The 19,091-nt window shown below is 34.6% G+C and overlaps 4 protein-coding genes and 1 long non-coding RNA gene across 5 annotated transcripts; 1 reads left to right on the forward strand and 4 right to left on the reverse strand.

Moving 5' to 3' along the window:
- Positions 1-1,896: 1,896 nt before the first annotated feature.
- On the forward strand, positions 1,897-3,593 carry LOC122585450. Its single transcript, XR_006321707.1, has 2 exons — positions 1,897-3,021; positions 3,134-3,593. It is a non-coding gene; the product is annotated as an uncharacterized LOC122585450 (long non-coding RNA).
- A 1,784-nt stretch (positions 3,594-5,377) lies between these two features.
- Positions 5,378-6,268, reverse strand: LOC122585144 (dirigent protein 22-like). The gene has a single exon (XM_043757249.1). It carries the CDS (start codon positions 6,037-6,039, stop codon positions 5,470-5,472), a length of 570 nt encoding a protein of 189 aa, XP_043613184.1. The 5' UTR covers positions 6,040-6,268; the 3' UTR covers positions 5,378-5,469.
- A 2,808-nt stretch (positions 6,269-9,076) lies between these two features.
- Positions 9,077-9,717, reverse strand: LOC122603890 (dirigent protein 23-like). The gene has a single exon (XM_043777078.1). It carries the CDS (start codon positions 9,705-9,707, stop codon positions 9,144-9,146), a length of 564 nt encoding a protein of 187 aa, XP_043633013.1. The 5' UTR covers positions 9,708-9,717; the 3' UTR covers positions 9,077-9,143.
- Positions 9,718-11,371: 1,654 nt separating this feature from the next.
- LOC122605635 (probable amidase At4g34880) lies at positions 11,372-14,163 on the reverse strand. The gene is made up of 4 exons (XM_043778623.1): positions 13,660-14,163; positions 12,376-12,590; positions 12,054-12,296; positions 11,372-11,927 (listed from the first exon to the last, which is right to left on the reverse strand). Exons 1-4 carry the CDS (start codon positions 14,161-14,163, stop codon positions 11,372-11,374), a joined length of 1,518 nt encoding a protein of 505 aa, XP_043634558.1.
- Positions 14,164-14,568: 405 nt separating this feature from the next.
- On the reverse strand, positions 14,569-17,245 carry LOC122585017. The gene is made up of 3 exons (XM_043757117.1): positions 16,928-17,245; positions 15,576-16,044; positions 14,569-15,152 (listed from the first exon to the last, which is right to left on the reverse strand). Exons 1-3 carry the CDS (start codon positions 17,073-17,075, stop codon positions 14,795-14,797), a joined length of 975 nt encoding a protein of 324 aa, XP_043613052.1. The 5' UTR covers positions 17,076-17,245; the 3' UTR covers positions 14,569-14,794.
- Between the last annotated feature and the right edge of the window lie 1,846 nt (positions 17,246-19,091).

Here is a 19,091-nt window from a genome sequence, read left to right on the forward strand (position 1 = left end):
TTTTTGACACTTTTGATAATTTTCAATATTCATTTAGTTACACAAATAAGTTTTTTTAAGTAGTATTTTTTCTATGAAAATCTTACAAAAGTTTAGACTTAGTTATATTAACCGATATCTCATACTATTTGGCGCATAAGACAAATAAAAAATATATCATTTTTCAAAAAATTACTACGTTGCTTTAACGGACCCGTAGCTCGCGCTAGTAGTGCTACTCCTAATTTGTATGTAGCATCGCCACTACTTTGCAAGTTTAGTTGTTTTTCAAGTTCATTAGCATCAATGATCCCTAAATCTAAATTATTTAGCGGGCTTTTAGCTTGGAAAGTACCTCAACTTGTCACGTTTTACTTTATTGGGGTCTAAACAAAAATCTGTTCTATCTAGAGAAAAAAAACCGGCTAAACCATTTATATTGAGATTTGACCGGCTGAGACATGACATGTAGCAGGTAAACACTTAGTTGGCAGCCATGTGTACAATAAAATTCCACCTAACCCTATCTTTTTAATTATATATATATATTTGGAAAATTAACATTCATTCACATATTTATGACTTCTTCTTCTTCAAACCTTTTTTTCCATCAAATACCATCCTTCCTTCCAGATCCAACAATAATCAAAGATATAAAACTTCAAATTAAATCCAAGCCCTAAAACCTAAAAAAAAAAAAAAAAACCAAATCCCCAAATTATCAAACCCTAATCAATCAATCAATCATGTCTAGAGAATTCAACGTCCCACCGACAATCTTCCCGTCGGGCCGCAACCCCAACACCCGCGGCTCACAACGCCGGAGCCTCCCAACCGCTCCATTTCAACCACCGCGATCATCAAGCTTTTCAATCAACACAAGCAAACCAATTTTGTTTGAATCTATCAAGTTATGTGGAGTTACCGAGTCACCATAGAGACCACTGTATTCATATTGATAGGAAAATTTCTGACAAACACGTGCATAAAACAAGTTTATATTTTCGATTTTTAGCAAATCGGAAGCTAATCCAGGGATAACTACAAGAATGGCAGGTATTTTATATTGATTACGGCTAGGGTTTATGCGGTCGTCTCTGGAGATGGAGGTTGGCCTGAGGTGGATGGCGGCGGTTGAGTTGATAATGAATCGGAATATAAGTATAGATATATATAGATACCGATGCAGATGATATATATTGAGATGAGATGATATATATATATATATATATAATTATATATATGGATATAGATAGATACAGATGCAGATCGATCGATGATAATAGATAGATAGATAGATACATATGATAATAGATAGATAGATACTGACGTGTATATATGTATTATAGTTATTAGATATCCACCTGGCATTAATTAAAAAGAAAATGCATTTTCAAATTAAAAAAGACCGTCTACCTGATGGTAGATCCAACAAAGGTGTTTTAGTCGGTTTTTTCCCCCTAGATAAGATAGATTTTTGTTTAGACCCTAATAAAGTAAAACGTGACAAGTTAAAGTACTTTCCAAGCTAAAAAATCATGATTTAATTTAACAGATCCTTTATATTTGCGGTAAAATCTCTTTGGCGTTTACGACATATTCATCACAAGTTTTTTAATTTTATTTTATATTGAACAACTAATGCGTGCACACTCAGATTAGGTTGAACTATTTATTTTGATTTTTAACCTATTATTATTCTCACATTTTATTTTTGTAACACATTAATAATACATCTTACATGAATAATACGAAAGTAAAACAAATAAAACAATAGGTTTTGTCTTCAGTGATAATCACCGTGCATCATGAAAATCATCGTACACCAATTGCTTCGTGAATCTTCGTGCATCAATTTAACCATGATCTAAGTGTCAAGGTCTTGTTTTATTTATTTTACTTTAATACTTGTTTTACAATACCCAACCTCTATCATAATATATATGTGTTGTGTGTAATTTCATCACTTATAATTCTATATGTTAAATGAATATTGACTTTGTCATTTACATAATGTTCACGTTTTCTTCAATTAGAAAATACAAATATGAGCGAAGATCCTAATACAAGGAATCTATAAAAAAGAAAAAAAATTTTAACCATCTACATGTTAACACATATAATTGAGACATATAATTGAGTTGATATGTCTGATGGACCATAAAGATAATCACTTTGACGACAACGACAACGGTACCTAATCCCGGTATAAGCTGGGGTACGGGGGAGATATGATGTAGACAGACCTTACACCTACTCAATGGTAGAGAGACTGCTTTCAGATCCACCGAAGTGAAAGGGACCTCCAGCCCAAAAGTGAAAAATAGGGTTAGATCCACCGGAGTGGAAGCCTTAACCGGATGGGGATAATATCAATATTAAACTCTCAATCTCAAGCTCAATCACAATTTCCAGGATAAACTCAGATCTCAGAACTAAAATGTTACCGTTAGAGGAGGAGAGAGAGGGAGAGACAGAGAACCCTCCTAAAAGTGTTTCAAAAAGATAATCACTTTATTACCCCAAAACCCGTAATAAAAACTCATTTTAACATTCCATATACCGTGAGGTTAAATCTGCAAAAGACGAATTTTGTTTTCCCTTTCTTTTAGCTTCCAATTAGAATAAGTGGCCTGTTACTAAGGAGGGTCCAACCCGGGATAAAATTATATGCACAGTAATCCCAAACACTCGCTATAATGTATAATCATTGATACCTGGTTGCAAAATTTGTTAGAGATTTTAAGCCGAATAAATTGTCTTTCGTCATCGTCTTCATCATCATAATCATGGTATCTGTTTCTGATCAAACTTCCCCTCGCAAGTTTAGATTGGCCATTTATTCATATATGTTTGAACTTGAAATTGAAATATGGTTAAATATAAAGTATTAAGACACCATCCGATACACCGATGCCTAATTTTCCGCATTTGAAGCACTTGGAGGTCAATGCCAGATTTTGTTGGGAGAGTTTGGATTGGCCATTTATTCATCAAATACTAGAAAACTCTCCTGGGTTGGAGCATTTATGTATTATAATGGTACTTTAGTTGATTCTAAATCTTTGACATGTTGTGTTCATTTATGCTATGCTTTTATTTTTGTTTTCTTACATATAACTTTGGTCACTTTATCTTGTTTGTGCTCAAATAGCGTTCCTACGATCAAACAGATTATTACTGGATTGAGCCGCAGTCAGTTCCGACTTGTATGCTAAACAACCTAAGAACAATGAAGTTTGCAAATTTCAGAGGGCAGAAATCCTGTCTACCATTTTTGGCATACTTGTTGGGGAATGCAAAGGTTTTGACGATGCTAACAATCAAGTTTGATAGCCGCCTACCCTTGGAGGAAAAAATGCAGTTGAGTGCAGAGTTGTTGAAGATTCCAAGGGCATCCAGGTACTGCAAGATTCATTTCCTTGGAAGTCGATCTCTTTCCACCACCGGTTAGTTTTGTAAGGAGGAATTTATCAAGATTATGTAATGAACCTGGTTGTGTGGTTTGATTTACATGTGTGGATTGGGTTGACCAAAAAGTATTTGGGTGTGAGTCCATACCTAATATTTCAGAAATATTTAAGGTTAAAGAATCTAGATTTGTTTTGTTGTAATGATAAGCATATTTGTTTACCTTTTTAGTTCTTACAGGAATCTACTACTCCTTTATAATGATTATTCACCCCCTATTTTAAGAAAGAGTTAGAAAATAGTTAGACGGGAAATTACTAGATTGCCCTTAATAAACAACCTTAAGGAAAAGGTTATTAGATATTACCAAAATTACCCTTAATAAATTAATTTACACTTTAAACTCTTATCTTCTAAAATATCACTACCACCATTGTATTAACTTACACGGTTAAACCACTCGACACCAATTGTCGATGTCATCGATCACCACCCCTCACCGACACCACTAAACCACCATCGCCGTCACCGCCGCCGCATTGCGCGGGTACAATGCTAGTATCTATTAACGAAAATCGCAAAAATGTGAAAACACATATGTCTGCAGTTCAACTGTTAAAGTCTTATTTGTTGTTGCTTACTTCCATTTAAGTTTATTACCTTTGTGATCATATTTTACAATGAGATATTTCATAAAAATAATACATGTAAACAGAATATGTATGCCATCAGGTCTACTCGTACTAAAGTCTTCTGTTTTAAGCTGCACTTGCTTAATATCTTTTCCAACCCGGTTGACCCATCCATTTTGTATCTCTAAAACTATGAACCTTTTGGATGTGTCATGGACTATTAAATTGTAGCAAAAGTGCTCTGTTACTTGCTCATTAACAGTAATGCCTGTCAAAATAACTACCGAGGCCTATTTTAACTGATTGACTGTTTTAAAGGTATGTAAATAGCTTGGCGGCTCGTTTTTGTTAACCACCTAGGCACCTACGCTTGAGTAACAGGGCATAGTTTATTACTTGATCATAATTATCTCTTTAAAATGTATGTATGTGATACGAGCAATGATGTGTAAATATCTACAGAAAGTAGTTTTTAGGGAGAAACAAACAGACGACGGTCCCAAGAACGTAGATAGACACAGCAACTGATAATGTTGTTTTGCACACTCTTATTCCCACGAAATTTGTTGTGCTAACCAGCATTTTTCAACAAAAAGATGGAGGTACACTTGACATTAGTCTGTCACAAACCTTTACTTCACTCTGATGATATGTACGTGTTCTTTTACTACTATAATAGATAGCTTCACAAAATTTGTTGCCCGGGTATTTACTCGAGCTTTGTAATACAACCCATATATGTCGAATCTTCCCGGCTGGTGTTTTCTGATTTGTCGGGTCCAAATGCCACTACCTACAAAAAAAAGTGGGTTTAATTGACAAATGAAGCTCTTAGTAAAAATGTTTTCGAGCTTGTAACATGTTCTGTCCTGCTTAACTAGTCCATTCTGGGTTTCCTAAATCAAGAATGTAATTCTTTGAATTATCCTACAGTCATTCGAGTTAACTACATAAACTTGAATAATATATAATTACTTCCACAAAATAACAACTGTACTCAATTCCGTTTGCCTTTTATAATGTGGTACGCTACTTCTAAAAGGACCTCCGACAAGGATGGAACTGTTAAAAACTCTGTCTCCAAAACAAAGGGGTTTCCACTGATCCTATTAAACATTGAGATATCCATGATTCCATGATGCCTAAAAATTTCTCAAAGAGTAATCACATAGGTCTAGCCGTAGTGATAGGAGAAAACCAATCATGAAGCCCAAAACCATGAAAAACTCTTCTAGAGTTATTTGCACAAATATAATCTGTATGACTAATTAGTCTCTTTTATCTTATTTTTGTACTTGTAATAAACAAAAAAATATATGTAACAACGTTTGATTGTTTGTTTAAATGCGATGAAATTAAGATAACAAACATTAAAACCTTCTTGTTCTGCTGTTTAAAATGAAACTAAGATGCAATTTAATAAAGACAACGAGTGAGTTCGTAGAGCTTAAGAATAATGGATTACTACAACATTGTATTCAACAATGGACGATGTATCATTGAGAAAAAAAGTTTGAGCTGTTGCAATTCCACGAGCAAGTCGGAAAAAGCCAGTCCCTCCAACAATGGACATCTCACGAACCTGATGAAGTATCGGGTTTGTTCCTAGAAACTGGAGGGTGCTCCCATTGTACTTCCCTTGTGTAAACACAAAGTTCAAGTTCATTAGAAATCTAGGTTCGTCAAATGAAGCAGCACCAAAGAATCCTTGACCTTTACCAATCCTCATGGACCTTATATCTGGCTCGACGGTTAATGGGTTGTCAAACATGAACGTGCGGCCAAATTGGGTACGCGTAGTTGAGCTGATATTTGATTCAGCTATTTGATAAGCGGTTTGACCCGGTCCAGTAGTAGTGTCATGAAAATAGAAATGTAGTTTTGTGACTTTTTCTTTCTTGAGTGGGAGCTCTTTGAACCATTTTTCCACTCCTTTTGGTCCTTGAGAAATGCTCTGCACTAATGGAATGGCTATGACCATTATGCATATCATCAAAACCACACTTTTGTTCTTCATTTATAGGATGAGTATGTACTGTGCAAAGACAAAAAAATATATATTAAAATTACAAATGGGGCTTATGACTTTGTTTTCAAAATACTATTGAGAGCAAAAGAATGAGATGTAGATTTGGGATGTTGCAAGAGTGAAAATTATAGCATTTAAAAGATAATTGATGAAACTTAAAAAAATAAAATTAAAAATCCTAGAGAATGAATGAACTTTGAGCTTGAATTTATTATGATTGAAGAATGAAACCAATATATATGTAAATTTGTGTTCATGTATATATATATAAAGGAGGTGAGTCAAGAGGTCCACTATATATGATTTTTCTAATTGAAAAAAACTTGTTTACTTGAGTGGATGGTACCATTCACATTCACAAGTATGAAACTTCCTTTTAAGTGAAGAGAACACCACATTTGATTGTTGATACCTTTTAGAAAGAAAATATTTTCATACTGATTATAATATGGAGGGTGTTATTTCCAATTATGTCACTTTCTCAACAAGAATTAATTGTTAATGAATTTTTTTTGTTTTGTTTATTTAAAGAAGAAGAAGAATGCCTCAAGTTATTTTTGAATTACATAATATTAATTAACACAAAATAAACATTTTCAAAGTTCCTTTGAACATTGGTGCACTCACATGATATTTAGTCAACTCCACCGACTATTTTTCAACCATTAGTCTAAGATAACATTTTTAACACACTATTAATCAAGTTACATTTTTTATCCGTTAAAGTATCAAAATATATAAAATGATTATCCCAACCGACTCGTAACCACAATCACAAACGATTCAACACCATCCACCACCCGTACGGTTACGAGTCCCGCACAATAGTTGTGGCTCGTGGTCATGAACATTACAGGTCCACCACGCTAGTGATGACGATTGCAGCCCCTCTTACAAGAATGCACATGGGGACCTATATTCCCACACCAAAATTAAATCCAAAAAAAATAATTAATCAACCTAATGATCAACCTAATAACATGATGATGACATTTGATATAATTAAAGGAAGAGATTTGGAGAGAGAGAATGAGTGGTTTACACATGTTAAGTGATAAAGACATTAGATTGATTATTAGGTTGATTTATTACGTTGAGAGAAGTCGAAAACTATTAAAATATTTGTCCCTATACAAAATTAAAAATGAAAACCTACATCTTATTACTACACCTAATTGAACTAAATTGTGGATAAAAAAAAGTTACTAAAAAGTTTATTAACACAAAGCATAAATACATTTTGGGAATTTTCAATGTTAGAATACGCATTTGCATTAAAACACAAAAATAAAAAAATGGGTGAAGTTTATTCAAAGAAAAAGGGTTGTTATTGTTTTATTTTATTTTATTTGTGAAAATTAAGGTGTTATTATTAGTTTTGGAAAGACTTTTGAATATATGGTGGAGAGGGGTTATTGATAATTATTTGAGAAAATAAATGGTAATTCTTAGTTTTTGGGAAGTTTAGTTAGGACTACTTATTTAAGTTCGTTGGAAATAAGAGGTATCTTGATTTTATAAGAAAAGCTATTGTTGATTACTTGATTACTTAAGAATTTTTTCTGTATATACAAAAGGCTTTTATGTTAATAATGATATTATGAGATTAATAAAAAATCAATTCCCATATTATAATTATTAAAAAATAAACTGTTTAGTATATAAAGGAAAATTTTTTTACCATAAACTGTTTGTATAAAGTACTAGTTTTAGATATTCATTTTGACTGTATTATAAGATTAGAGGTGCAAATACCAGTTAACCGATTTCGGTTATTTTTTTTAGTAACCGAAACCGGTTATTTTTTTATAAAAAAAAAACGATTACGGTTAACCGGTACCAGTTAATAACCGGTTTGTGTTTGGAAAAAACTTAACCGGTGTAATCGGTTCCGGTTAATAATAACCGGTTAACCGATACCGGTTAACTTATTTGGTTTTTTTTTTAACCGACTGAGACCAAATATAAATATCTCACCAAACGCAACCACAACCACAAGTCCAAAAGAAAAAAAGAGGAAAGAAGAAGCAGAATGAGAAAGGAAAAGAAAGAAAGCAGAATAACTACGTGCTCATCGTCATCTAACCCATGAAATCGGCTACTTGATTACCCATAGTCATCATCATCGTCATCTAACCGGAAAAGGAAAAGAAAGAAAGCAGAAACCCATCGTCATCGGTTACTTGATATAGATGGTGATTTTCCGGTGAAATCAAGAAAAAGATAGGCAACGACGACGGGTTTCCGGTTATGGTGATTTCCTGACGATGGGTTTACAGGTATGTGTGTGTGTGATGTGTAGATAGATGATGATGTGTGTAATATGATTGAATGTATATATTAGTTCAAAACTTACATTCCATTGATTATTTGGGTTTTTATTTGGCAATTGTGATTTTGTGAATAAATCGGTGCTAAATTGGGTTTTTATTTGGCAATTGTGATTTTGTGAATCGATCGGTGCTAAATTGGGTATAATAATCACCACTGGTAAGTATAAAATAGGAAACAATCACAATATATATATATAATTAATCGATTAACCGGTTAACTTTAAAAATAAAAATCGATTACCGATTAACCGATTAGGAATCGGTTATTGGTTTTGAAAGTGCAAATCGATTACTAACCGTCGGTTTTTCCTAACCTATAATCGGTTTTTACTGTATCGGTTAGTAATCAGTTACGGTTATAGGTTAATTTTCGAATTGGTTCGGTTAACCGGTTTTTTTTGTGCACCTCTATATAAGATATTATCAAATATATATTTAGCCCAAAAGATATAACACAAATATGGGCTGAGCACAAATTAATAGCTGAGCCCAACTCTCTAATTTAAGCCCTGTATATAACTTTACCAGTTTAACACAATGGAACCTACAAGTTACAACTATGCCAGATCAACCCAATGGCAATTTTAGATTTTTAGGTATCTACTTTATTACAGGAAAATTTCAATATTACATTATATGATGTAAAATTGAATGAAAAGAAGCTTTAAAAATTCCAGGATTAGAATCTCACATACACCTGGTACTAAAAACAAACATTAATAAAAAAAGAGAAAAGAAAAGATTGCAACCCTTAAAATCTTAAATATAAGTTACAACTGTTGCATTGTATCCTACAATTGCATCACCGGTAGTAGGATCAATCCAATATGTTTGAGCCAATGCGTAACCACGAGCTAGACGAAAAAGTCCAGTTCCGCCAACTATGGTCATCTCACGAACCGTTTGCATAGCCGGGTTCAAACTCAAAAGACTAAACGAGCTATCTTTATATATCCCATCAATGAAACCATAGTTTAAAACCATAATCAACCCTAGCTCATTTTGGGCCGCTTGACCATACATTCCACGTGCGTGTCCAATGAGCTTAGAATTCTTATCTGGTCCCTCGGTCAAAGGGTCATCGATCATCATTAGGTTACCGAACCCTCCAAGTGAGTTAGAGGATGATGATTGTGGTTGAGCAACCTTGACCGCACTAGGATTGCTACCACTCAATGTATCATGGAAGTAGAATTGTAAGGTTGTTACGACTTGTGAGCCCGTGTCAACCCGTTTGGCCCAACTTACATCTTCAGAGTTTTGAGCCGTGGCTACAATTGCGGAAAAGAAAATGAGGAAAATAGTAGCCATGGATTTGACCATCTTGTGTTTGTTTTTGTGGTTGTGTCTTTGTGCTCTACTAGCCGGTTGGTTTATATATAGTGGTCGAAGCTCAAAGGGTTGGGAGTGGGTGAATTCAATATATTCAAGAGTGGTTCAGCTACAATATATAAAGAAACATAAACGTGACTCATATATGGAACCATATACATGGGACCTAATAGAGTGGCAATTGTATTTGAAGTTTCACTATTACAAAAATGGGTCTTTTAAACTGTTGAAAATAACTTTGTTACACGAGTAAAAGAGTTGTGTAACTCATAATTATTATACCCCTACTTACACGGTTTTCATTCGTGTCAAAAAGTAAGGTTTTATATACGATGATACATTGATTAATACTTTACCCACTGTTGTGTTAATAAGAGAAGATGACTAACCAATTTGGACACATTTCCTATTACGAACATTAAGTCAAATAGTCAATGTGATTTTAAAAAGAAGAATTAATTCCAGTGCGACCAATAATACTATTTCCGAATATTTACTGTTAGCTTGAAAGTCAAATCTTGTTTAAAGTGGGTCACTGAATCAATATAGAAGAAAACCGTGCCCTCTTGTTTGGTTACCAACTCCCTTAACTATATGATATGATAATAACCAACTACATATATCATCATTTTAATTCGTTATTTTGTACGTATGTAATATAAATCTCGTACTTATATAGTTATAAAAAAAACATCAATGATATCATTCATCATGTGCATAGCTGAAAACCAATAAGAATCGATTGGTGAGAATCGAAAAGTGTAAGTTGACGTATCGTTGCGAAAATATAAAATAGCGGACATTGTCGTCTAAAGTTGGTCTTAGTCAACTCAAATACTTGAACGCCTCGGGTTCTTTAGCGTTTCTATATTATCAAGCTATATGTAGTAAAAGGAACATTACTGGCAACCCAAACCGGTCCAAATCAACTAATGTGAGAATATTTTTGACCCAATTATCGGTTGTGACTAAGGAATTAAGTTTCTGAACTTGAACTCAAGACTCAATGCTATTTGTTACAAAAAATGTACCCGTCCGTTACTAATATTTATTAATTACTCCTGTCCCTAATGTCATAAACTGATAATAGCCACAACAATTCTCCATTCTAAAAATTCATCAACCCTTATGGATTTGCTCGATGTAATCATATATATTATAGCACATTGTACATGCATATTAAAACAACAATCGTGATGTATGATAAGCTGTCACAAATGAGAAGTAGTAAACAATTGAAATATTGAAGAGTACTAAGATATGAAAATGTCATATAGGTTTGTCTACTTAAAAAGTTGAGGCTGAAAAACACCTTTTCGTATGTGAGTGTAAAAACAATATTTTCTCAAAAATTATTTATTTTTTACTCATAAAAGAATTATTGATGTTTTGTTGATCTCCTGCGAGCTGCCACTGGGCCTGCTCCCTATGTGCGCAAGCCCAACAGGGCTTATTTTGGTGAGTTCTTTGGACCTGTTATTCTTCTACCCAACACTTATCGTTGATCCGTAAAACTGAGCCTGCTATTTCACAACATCACTGATGTGCTTATAAATTACTAACATATACATTGCTTTTGTTTATGGAAAAATAAAAAAGTTGCAAGTATGCAAATGTGCTCATTGGATATCATTAGACCTTCTACAATGACTTTTTTAAGGTAAAAACGTAGGAACCTTTCTTACATTTGTAGCTTGTTCAAATGCATAGCTAATTTCAATCAATCTAGGTTCATAACCTTTTAAACCACTGAAACAAATACCAACAGGCACACCCTTATTGTCATAAGCAGCCGGAACACTAATCGCTGGAAAACCACCGATAGCCAACACAGGAGAAATACTGGCACCGGGACTCACCACTGCATCGAGACCGTTCTCTTCCATTATCTTCTCATATCCTTCTCTTGTCAACCTAGCCATGTTCGCGAATGCTGCCTTTTCCAACTCTCTAATCCCATTTGTTGCTTCGGCTGCCAAAAATATTTCTTGTCCGAATTTGTCAATGTTTTCCAAATCTCCAAACTTTTGATTAAATGCTATGATCTCTGCTAAAGAGCGAACTGGAGAAGTTATGAGTGATTTCAAGTAAGCGTTTATCGCTATCTTGAATTCAGCTATCGTGGCCACAGCTTCACCGCTTGCAGTCACGTTTAATATGGTGTCGAGATTAGCTATCTCCAAATTATCTATCAAGATTACCCCTTGATACCTATAGATTTTGTGATCAACGTAAAAAAAAAAAATATCTAACCATATCACCATACATTTTCTGTCTTATATTTGTGTATATTATTTCTTTGTAATTAATGTAGTAAATTGTATTGATCAACGTTACCTTAGTGTTTTCAAATGGTTTTCGAAAACTTGAGGTAGGTTTGATCCGTTAGAGAACACGAAAAATGGGTTTCTAACGATACCAATTCTCTTCCCCTTGAGCCCACCCGCTTTTAGGAATTGGGTGTAACCACCATAAGGGATGTATCGTGCGGCCTTTGTAGTAGCATCACGATCGTTGGAGTCAAATCCAACAATCGCTTCAAGAACGTAAACTGCATCTGAGACCGTCCTACATATCGGCCTATAGAAAATGTCACGAAAATTACTTTTAAATGAGTGCACATTAAGAGAAAAATCAATAGCATTGCGAAATAGTATACCCAATGGTGTCTAATGATGGAGAAATTGGTATGACTCCAGCTCGGCTTGTGAGACCGACTGTAGGTTTAATGCCAACAACTGAATTAAAGCTAGCCGGACATAGGATAGAGCCATCCGTCTCAGTCCCAATTGATACCGTCACCATGTTTGCTGCGACGGATATTGCTGGTCCACTACTCGAGCCACAAGGAGTTGCTGAGAGAACGTAAGGATTCTACATAGGAGCATAAAAACATTTAATACCAATATTTTCACAGTATACTGAGGCGGCCCAGACAGGGCAGATCCGATTCCTTTCCCCGGCCCATTTTTATTAGAGGCACCAAAATTTTTAGTTTTTCTTTTATAACGATTCGTTCAGTGTGGTTTGGATCAGTTGTAAACACTTTGGCCTCTGTAGACAGAGGTCATAGGTTCAATCCTCATCCAGTTATCCCATGTAAAGGTTAGAGGTCATTTTCTATCATTTAGGTAGAAACTGGATGTAGCCTTTCAACCTTGATAGGGTTAAGATCTGCTTATATCTTAACCTCCCATATAGGCATATACCGTCAAGGTTTCTTTCTTTCTTTTAGTTATATAAAAGAAAGTTAATTGAAAATATATTTAAGTTCATTTAAGTATGTGGGTTTTTAATTTGCAGTTTGGTCTTGGGCACTTGAAGTTAGGGATGTGCATGGTTTGGTCCAAACCGGCTAAACCATTTAAACCGGGGTATTTGGACGGATTGGTCGGTTTTAAATCAAAATTTTAAACTGTCGGTTTGTTTTTTCCGTAAACCATTTGTATGGTTTGGTTTTAGTTTTAGATATTATACAATCCGGTAAAACCAAACCGGATCATTTACTTTTAATAAATGTAAGTTTATATCTATATTAATAGTTAATAATGTAAGTTGTATATACTTATTATTTGTCAAAGTTGTAGACATGATATATATCGAATCTTAAATTGTTATGTTTGTTTGTCTTATAAGACTTATGAATATTTTGTTATGTCATGATATCGAATCTTAGATGCTACGTATTATTTTATGCTTTTGTACATTTAATTTCAAAAAATAAAAGACCGCTTAACCGTCCAAACCAAACCAGATTAATTGGTTTTGGTTGGTTTGGTTCGACATAACAATTTGGACGGATTGGTTTGAAAAATAATGAAACCGTATGTATTGGTTTGGGATTTTTAGTTAAAACCGTCCAAACTGGACCATGCACATCCCTACTTGAAGTATCAAGACCGACCCTTTTGAATTGTTTTAGACAATACTTTTTAGGACTAACCTTTCCTTGTCCGCCACGTGGACTAAAACCACTAGGCGCACTTAGAGACCGAAAATTAGACCACTCACTCAAGCTAGCCTTGCCTAGTATTATAGCTCCGGCTTTACGCAATCTTAAAACAATCCCAGCCTCTCGAGCCACAATGGACCCAAGTAATGCAAATGACCCAGCCGTCGTGTTCAGTTTGTTTTTTGTGCCAATAGTGTCCTTGAGAAGGACAGGGATACCGTGCAAACCAACCATGGACCGAGGTACCTTAGCTGCCCGCTCACTATCAGCTCTATCGGCCTCATATAATGCATCTGGGTTCACTTCAAGGACCCCCTTAAGAATCGGGTTGAGTTTTTTAATTTCCCTAAGGTAGAACTCAACTAACTGCCTTGAGCTGATTCGGTTCTGCTTAAACGCGAGCCTGAGTTCAGCAATCGTGACTTCTTTTTGGGCGTCACAAGTTGATAGCGAGAGCAATGATAAAAGAAAGAAGACCAATGACCAAGTGGACATTTTCATTATTTTTTACTAGAGCGCTTAGTACCAAGTCCACATAACAAATTCGTTTAACAAGTAGCTCGGTTGTTCTGTTTTATAAGCAAAATTTGAAAACACCCCTCCATGAATACAAACAACTAAATGTCAAGAAAAGTTTAAAAAAACTTGCAGGCCGATTCTTGATGTTTAAATTGCCGTCTTAGTGCGCATGAAAATGTCTTAGAATGCGTTAAATAGTACTTGTATCATTATAACAAATTGTTTCACCATATACTAGTCTTAGAACTTTGTGGCGATTCAGATAGTATATTATAACGATACATATCTAATTGAATGATTAATTATTACTCTTTATAAATATAAAGATGCATTATACATAATTTTATATCCAAAGTATTTAACATCTCAAATAACATTTAATTCAAGTCAGAATAATAAAAGGATATTAGATTACTATAATCGTGATGAATACAACATCAATCGTAAATACATATTCCATGATCTTTCACATGGATGAAAAGTTTAAGACTACTATTAATAATTGTCTCTTTTGACTTTCAAAAGTCAAAAAATATATATCCGTTCCTTAACGTACGTAATTCATATATATTAGAGTTTAGATAGATAGATAGATGCTAAAAAAGATTTATTTGCACGTTGTGAACCTGCAAGTAACATTTCCCGGATGCCCCGAATTCGCCCTCAAGAACCGAAGGGCGGTCATCAGAACTTGTCTTGTGGATCCTCCTACTAAAGCCATGTTTAGGTGTTGAACGACGTCAAGAGGATGGTACGGAAACTGGATACTATTGTAGGAATTGAGAAGCGCGGTTGTGCTTTCCCTTAAAAGCGTTTTGTAAGCATCTCCTCTGCCATTCATGCTTCCACGCAATGTAATATCGTTGCCGTATTTCCTCCCTGCTAGCGGTCCAAACACAAACGCCACTTTTAGGTCTGGCCTTAGTACCCTCCAGTAACAGTCGTGCTCCGGCATCGTCCACATGCTTTAAAAAAATGGTAGAAGTCATCATCAACCAATAAGATCTAATCTATAACTTTTTGATACATTTTTGATTGCTCAAAACTTAAAATAGACACAAAATGACAAAGTAAACACTTATGGGACGGAGAGAAAATTAAAATTTAGTGTACTTTGAGCTTTTGACATATTACTGTAAATAAATAAACATTTAAAACCCCAAGAGCAATGCCCACAAAGAATTGTTGATCTATATACATGAAATTTGACTTATGATATATAGACCTTTTCATGATATTTGACTTTTCGTGACAAAATTAAACATTAATATGCTTATAAACATACAACATTAAAAACCTACACTAAACAAGAAATGGACACTCTTCTGTTTGCATCAAGAAAATGTCAATATAGCATTAAACAAACGTAAATTGATGGCACCATGTACCTATATGGGCAAGCCGAGGCTTCCAAGAACGGCATGGATGGCATGGGAGGCAACCGGGGCAATGGTGGTAGTTGTGGTGGATGAGGAACAGGCGCTGCTCGTTTAGCCGGTGGTGGCAATGTGGGAGTCACGGGCTTTGGTTCGGGCTTGGGCTTGGGCTTGGGCTCAGGCTTGGGTACAGGGGAAGGTGACTGTTGGCAGTTGGCCATTGGTTGGGCAGGTTGGGAGATCAAATGATTAACAGTATAAATTTCGGTATCAAACATTTGAAACACAAGATTTAAGCTTTCTGATGGACCTGCAACTGCCTGACAACCCTGTCCGTCGCTAGAAACTTGTGCCCGACAAGCACTCATGTCCGGTGCACCATCGAACCGCATTACATAGCCCCCCATAAAATTTGTGGTTTCTTCTCTGATAGCTTCACGTTGCCCGCTTTGTCCCGGGCAAACCATTGAAACCTTTACTCCTGTTAAAAACAATTACTGTAAATTTTTTTACAAATTTTATTGTGTGAATATCACATTAATTACAAAGTATATTCACTATATAGTTTTATATTTTGTAGATAAAATTTATTTAGCTATGAACATGTATGAACGCGCATTTTGCTAAACAAACATAGCAGCACTTAAGACTATAGTTATCTTGGCATAAATGCACATAGATTGTTGTATCTAGCCGTTTATCCATATCCTTAGAATTTAGTTTATATTAATTTTATAAGTGTTTGTATACATTAAAATCTTAGAAGATACGTTTATTAAAATCCTATAAATGTTTACACATTAATACGATATAGGCCTTCATTTCATAGAATCATACTAGTATGTCTAACTAATTAAACTATTGACACAAATTATTTTTCCTCATTTTCACCTTCGATATTGATCCATGTTTTGATCTTCTTCTTAGCCATGTTTGATTTTAGTCATATACTCCCTATATCATTTTTAATTTTATTATTCAAGTTTTGTTGTTCCTAAATATGTGCTTTTTTTTATAATGAAAAAAAAAAAAATTATTTAGTTTAAATATATGTAAATGAAAATAACGCTTTGAACTCGGCTTGGATATTAATCTAACTAGGTGTCTAATGACCATTAACACTGCTGTTAAAAAAATGTATTTGCATCGTTAACAATGTATTTCCAAACTTGTTCACTCTTATCACCACAATGCAACATTCCTTATATTCAAGAAAATGACTTTTTCAAAAACTAATGTGAACCTTTAGTTTTATGCCGACATTTAAAATAAAAAAGCTTCTTTTAAAAGAATTTGGTACATTTACAAAATAGATATAGTAAAAGTAATACATTATATGGTAATCTGGAAAAATGTGTACTGACCAGATAATGGGTAATCAAAGAGAGAAACTTGGCCATCTTTACATTGGTCACAAAAGACTGAGCCACTGACCATGGCATCTCCATTGGCTCCACCAATCACTGAACCCACTATCAAAATGGCTACTGTGACCACCAGACCCAAATCCATTATGGTTCTCCAAAATGAGAGATTGTAAACTGAAAGACTAGTGGGAAAGTGTACGTGTAGAATGAGAAAGAGATCACAGTTGTAAATGTGAAAATGAGAGTAGAAGCTACGAAGTTAATAAATGGGAGAATGGGGTGTAGTGAAAACTCTCAACTGTCCACCAATTAATGAAATCTTGAATAATCATGTAATAAAATGTAAATGTTGACTCCTTTTCATATGCAAAATGGTCGGATCACTATTATATACACAAGTTCTATGACATTTAAGTACCACAAGATAAGATACTACAAGATCTTGATAGGCAGGCCCGTAAACAAAATAACCAAGTAACTACGTTTGACAACCCGTTATTAATCTTCTATATGGAAATTAAATATTTCATGTTCACTTGTTTAAATATATGAGAGATAGTGCACACGCGTTGCGGCGCTACGTGAGATGATGGGGGTGATAGGTCATAAAGTATGATAGTCAAATGTCTTAATCCTACGGGTTCTGCCCTCGGATTTAAAAATTCGTCGAAAGTATATAGAATGACATCTCTAATGAAATAGCATGAAATTTTAAGAATACCCATACAATTTTTATAATTTATTGATATATGGTTTTTGAGATAAAAAATTTTAAATGAATTAGAGGAATAAAATAATTTATAGATGAGAGAAAAAAAATAAGTAATTAAAATTTGAGGAGAGAAAAAAATGAATGTTAAGAAATGGTGGATTGTAGCTGAGTTGTATTCTTTTACCAAGTATATATGTATTTGGCAATTTTAGTTTAAACTTAGCTTAGAAGTTATATACTCACTATATAAATGTAAGGACATATTATATTTAGGAATATAATTAACTAGTGTCTCATTTAATATAGAGATGGTGTTTGTTGACATTGAAAGTGTTATGATTTTTGAGCCAGAAAGTTTGGTGGTAAACTTGTATTACAATGAATACCATTTTGGATATCAAGTTATCAACATACTTGATAGAGCTTTAGTCCATAAGAATGTGAACTTTTTGACATTTGTATCAAAATCATTTATTGTTATTGTAACCAATCAGAAGGGCGCATTAAGTGCAAATAGTAACCTGTTTTCATAGGTGGAGAACATCTGTATGTACCATAAACATATAATATGAAAAGGACTACTTATTACACAGTCTCAAAAATGAAATTGCACTTATGTTACCAGTTATGCAAAGATAACATTTGGCCAGATGACTTGGGTGGTGGTCGTCTAAAGAGAACTTACAATTGCAAAAATCTAACGTGTTTGAATTTCAAAACTTCGAAACACAACTTTATATATCAAAAATTATATGTATGTATATGTCTCTACAAGGTAAAAATAATTAGACCACAAACAATCCAAAAAAGTACAAAAGGATCAATCATGACCGTCCGATCAGGGGCTCAGATCAAGTCTTCTTCTTCCTCCTTTCTCCTTCTCCGGTTGCTGTGTCTCCTTCTTCTCCGGCGAGACAAGCACCGCCACCACCATCATCTCCGACCACCCCAACCACGACGTCGGCGCCGGCAGTAAGGGCTTCACCCATACCATAAAAAACCGTCATCATCTCTTGGATCGCCGCCCATCAAATGCATACGATTCTCATATAGTCATATGCGTCCGGTGACAACTAATTTAGAACGGATGAGGGCAACGCCCGTACCGTATCCACCCGAAAACGAAACTGATGATTGTCGGAGATGTCGCCAAAAATGTCACCGAAGGTGGTGGCGGTGGTTGTCTCGCGAAAGAAGAAGGAAGAAGGAGGAGGTGGTGACGGTCGCCGGAGAAGAAGGTGGTGGCTGGCGTCAGCAGTCTCACCGGAGAAGGAGGAAGAAGATGCTTGATCCAACGGTAAAAATTGATCCCTTTGTACTTTTTGGATTGTTTGTACTCTATTTATCCCACCCAAAAAATATGTAAAAGACAACACATAACAAGTATAAATATATAAAACACATTACATCATAGTTCGTTAAAGCAATCTTAAGAAAACATTTTAAGCC

Source organism: Erigeron canadensis, chromosome 1 (assembly GCF_010389155.1).
Source record: "Erigeron canadensis isolate Cc75 chromosome 1, C_canadensis_v1, whole genome shotgun sequence".
NCBI lineage: Eukaryota > Viridiplantae > Streptophyta > Magnoliopsida > Asterales > Asteraceae > Erigeron > Erigeron canadensis.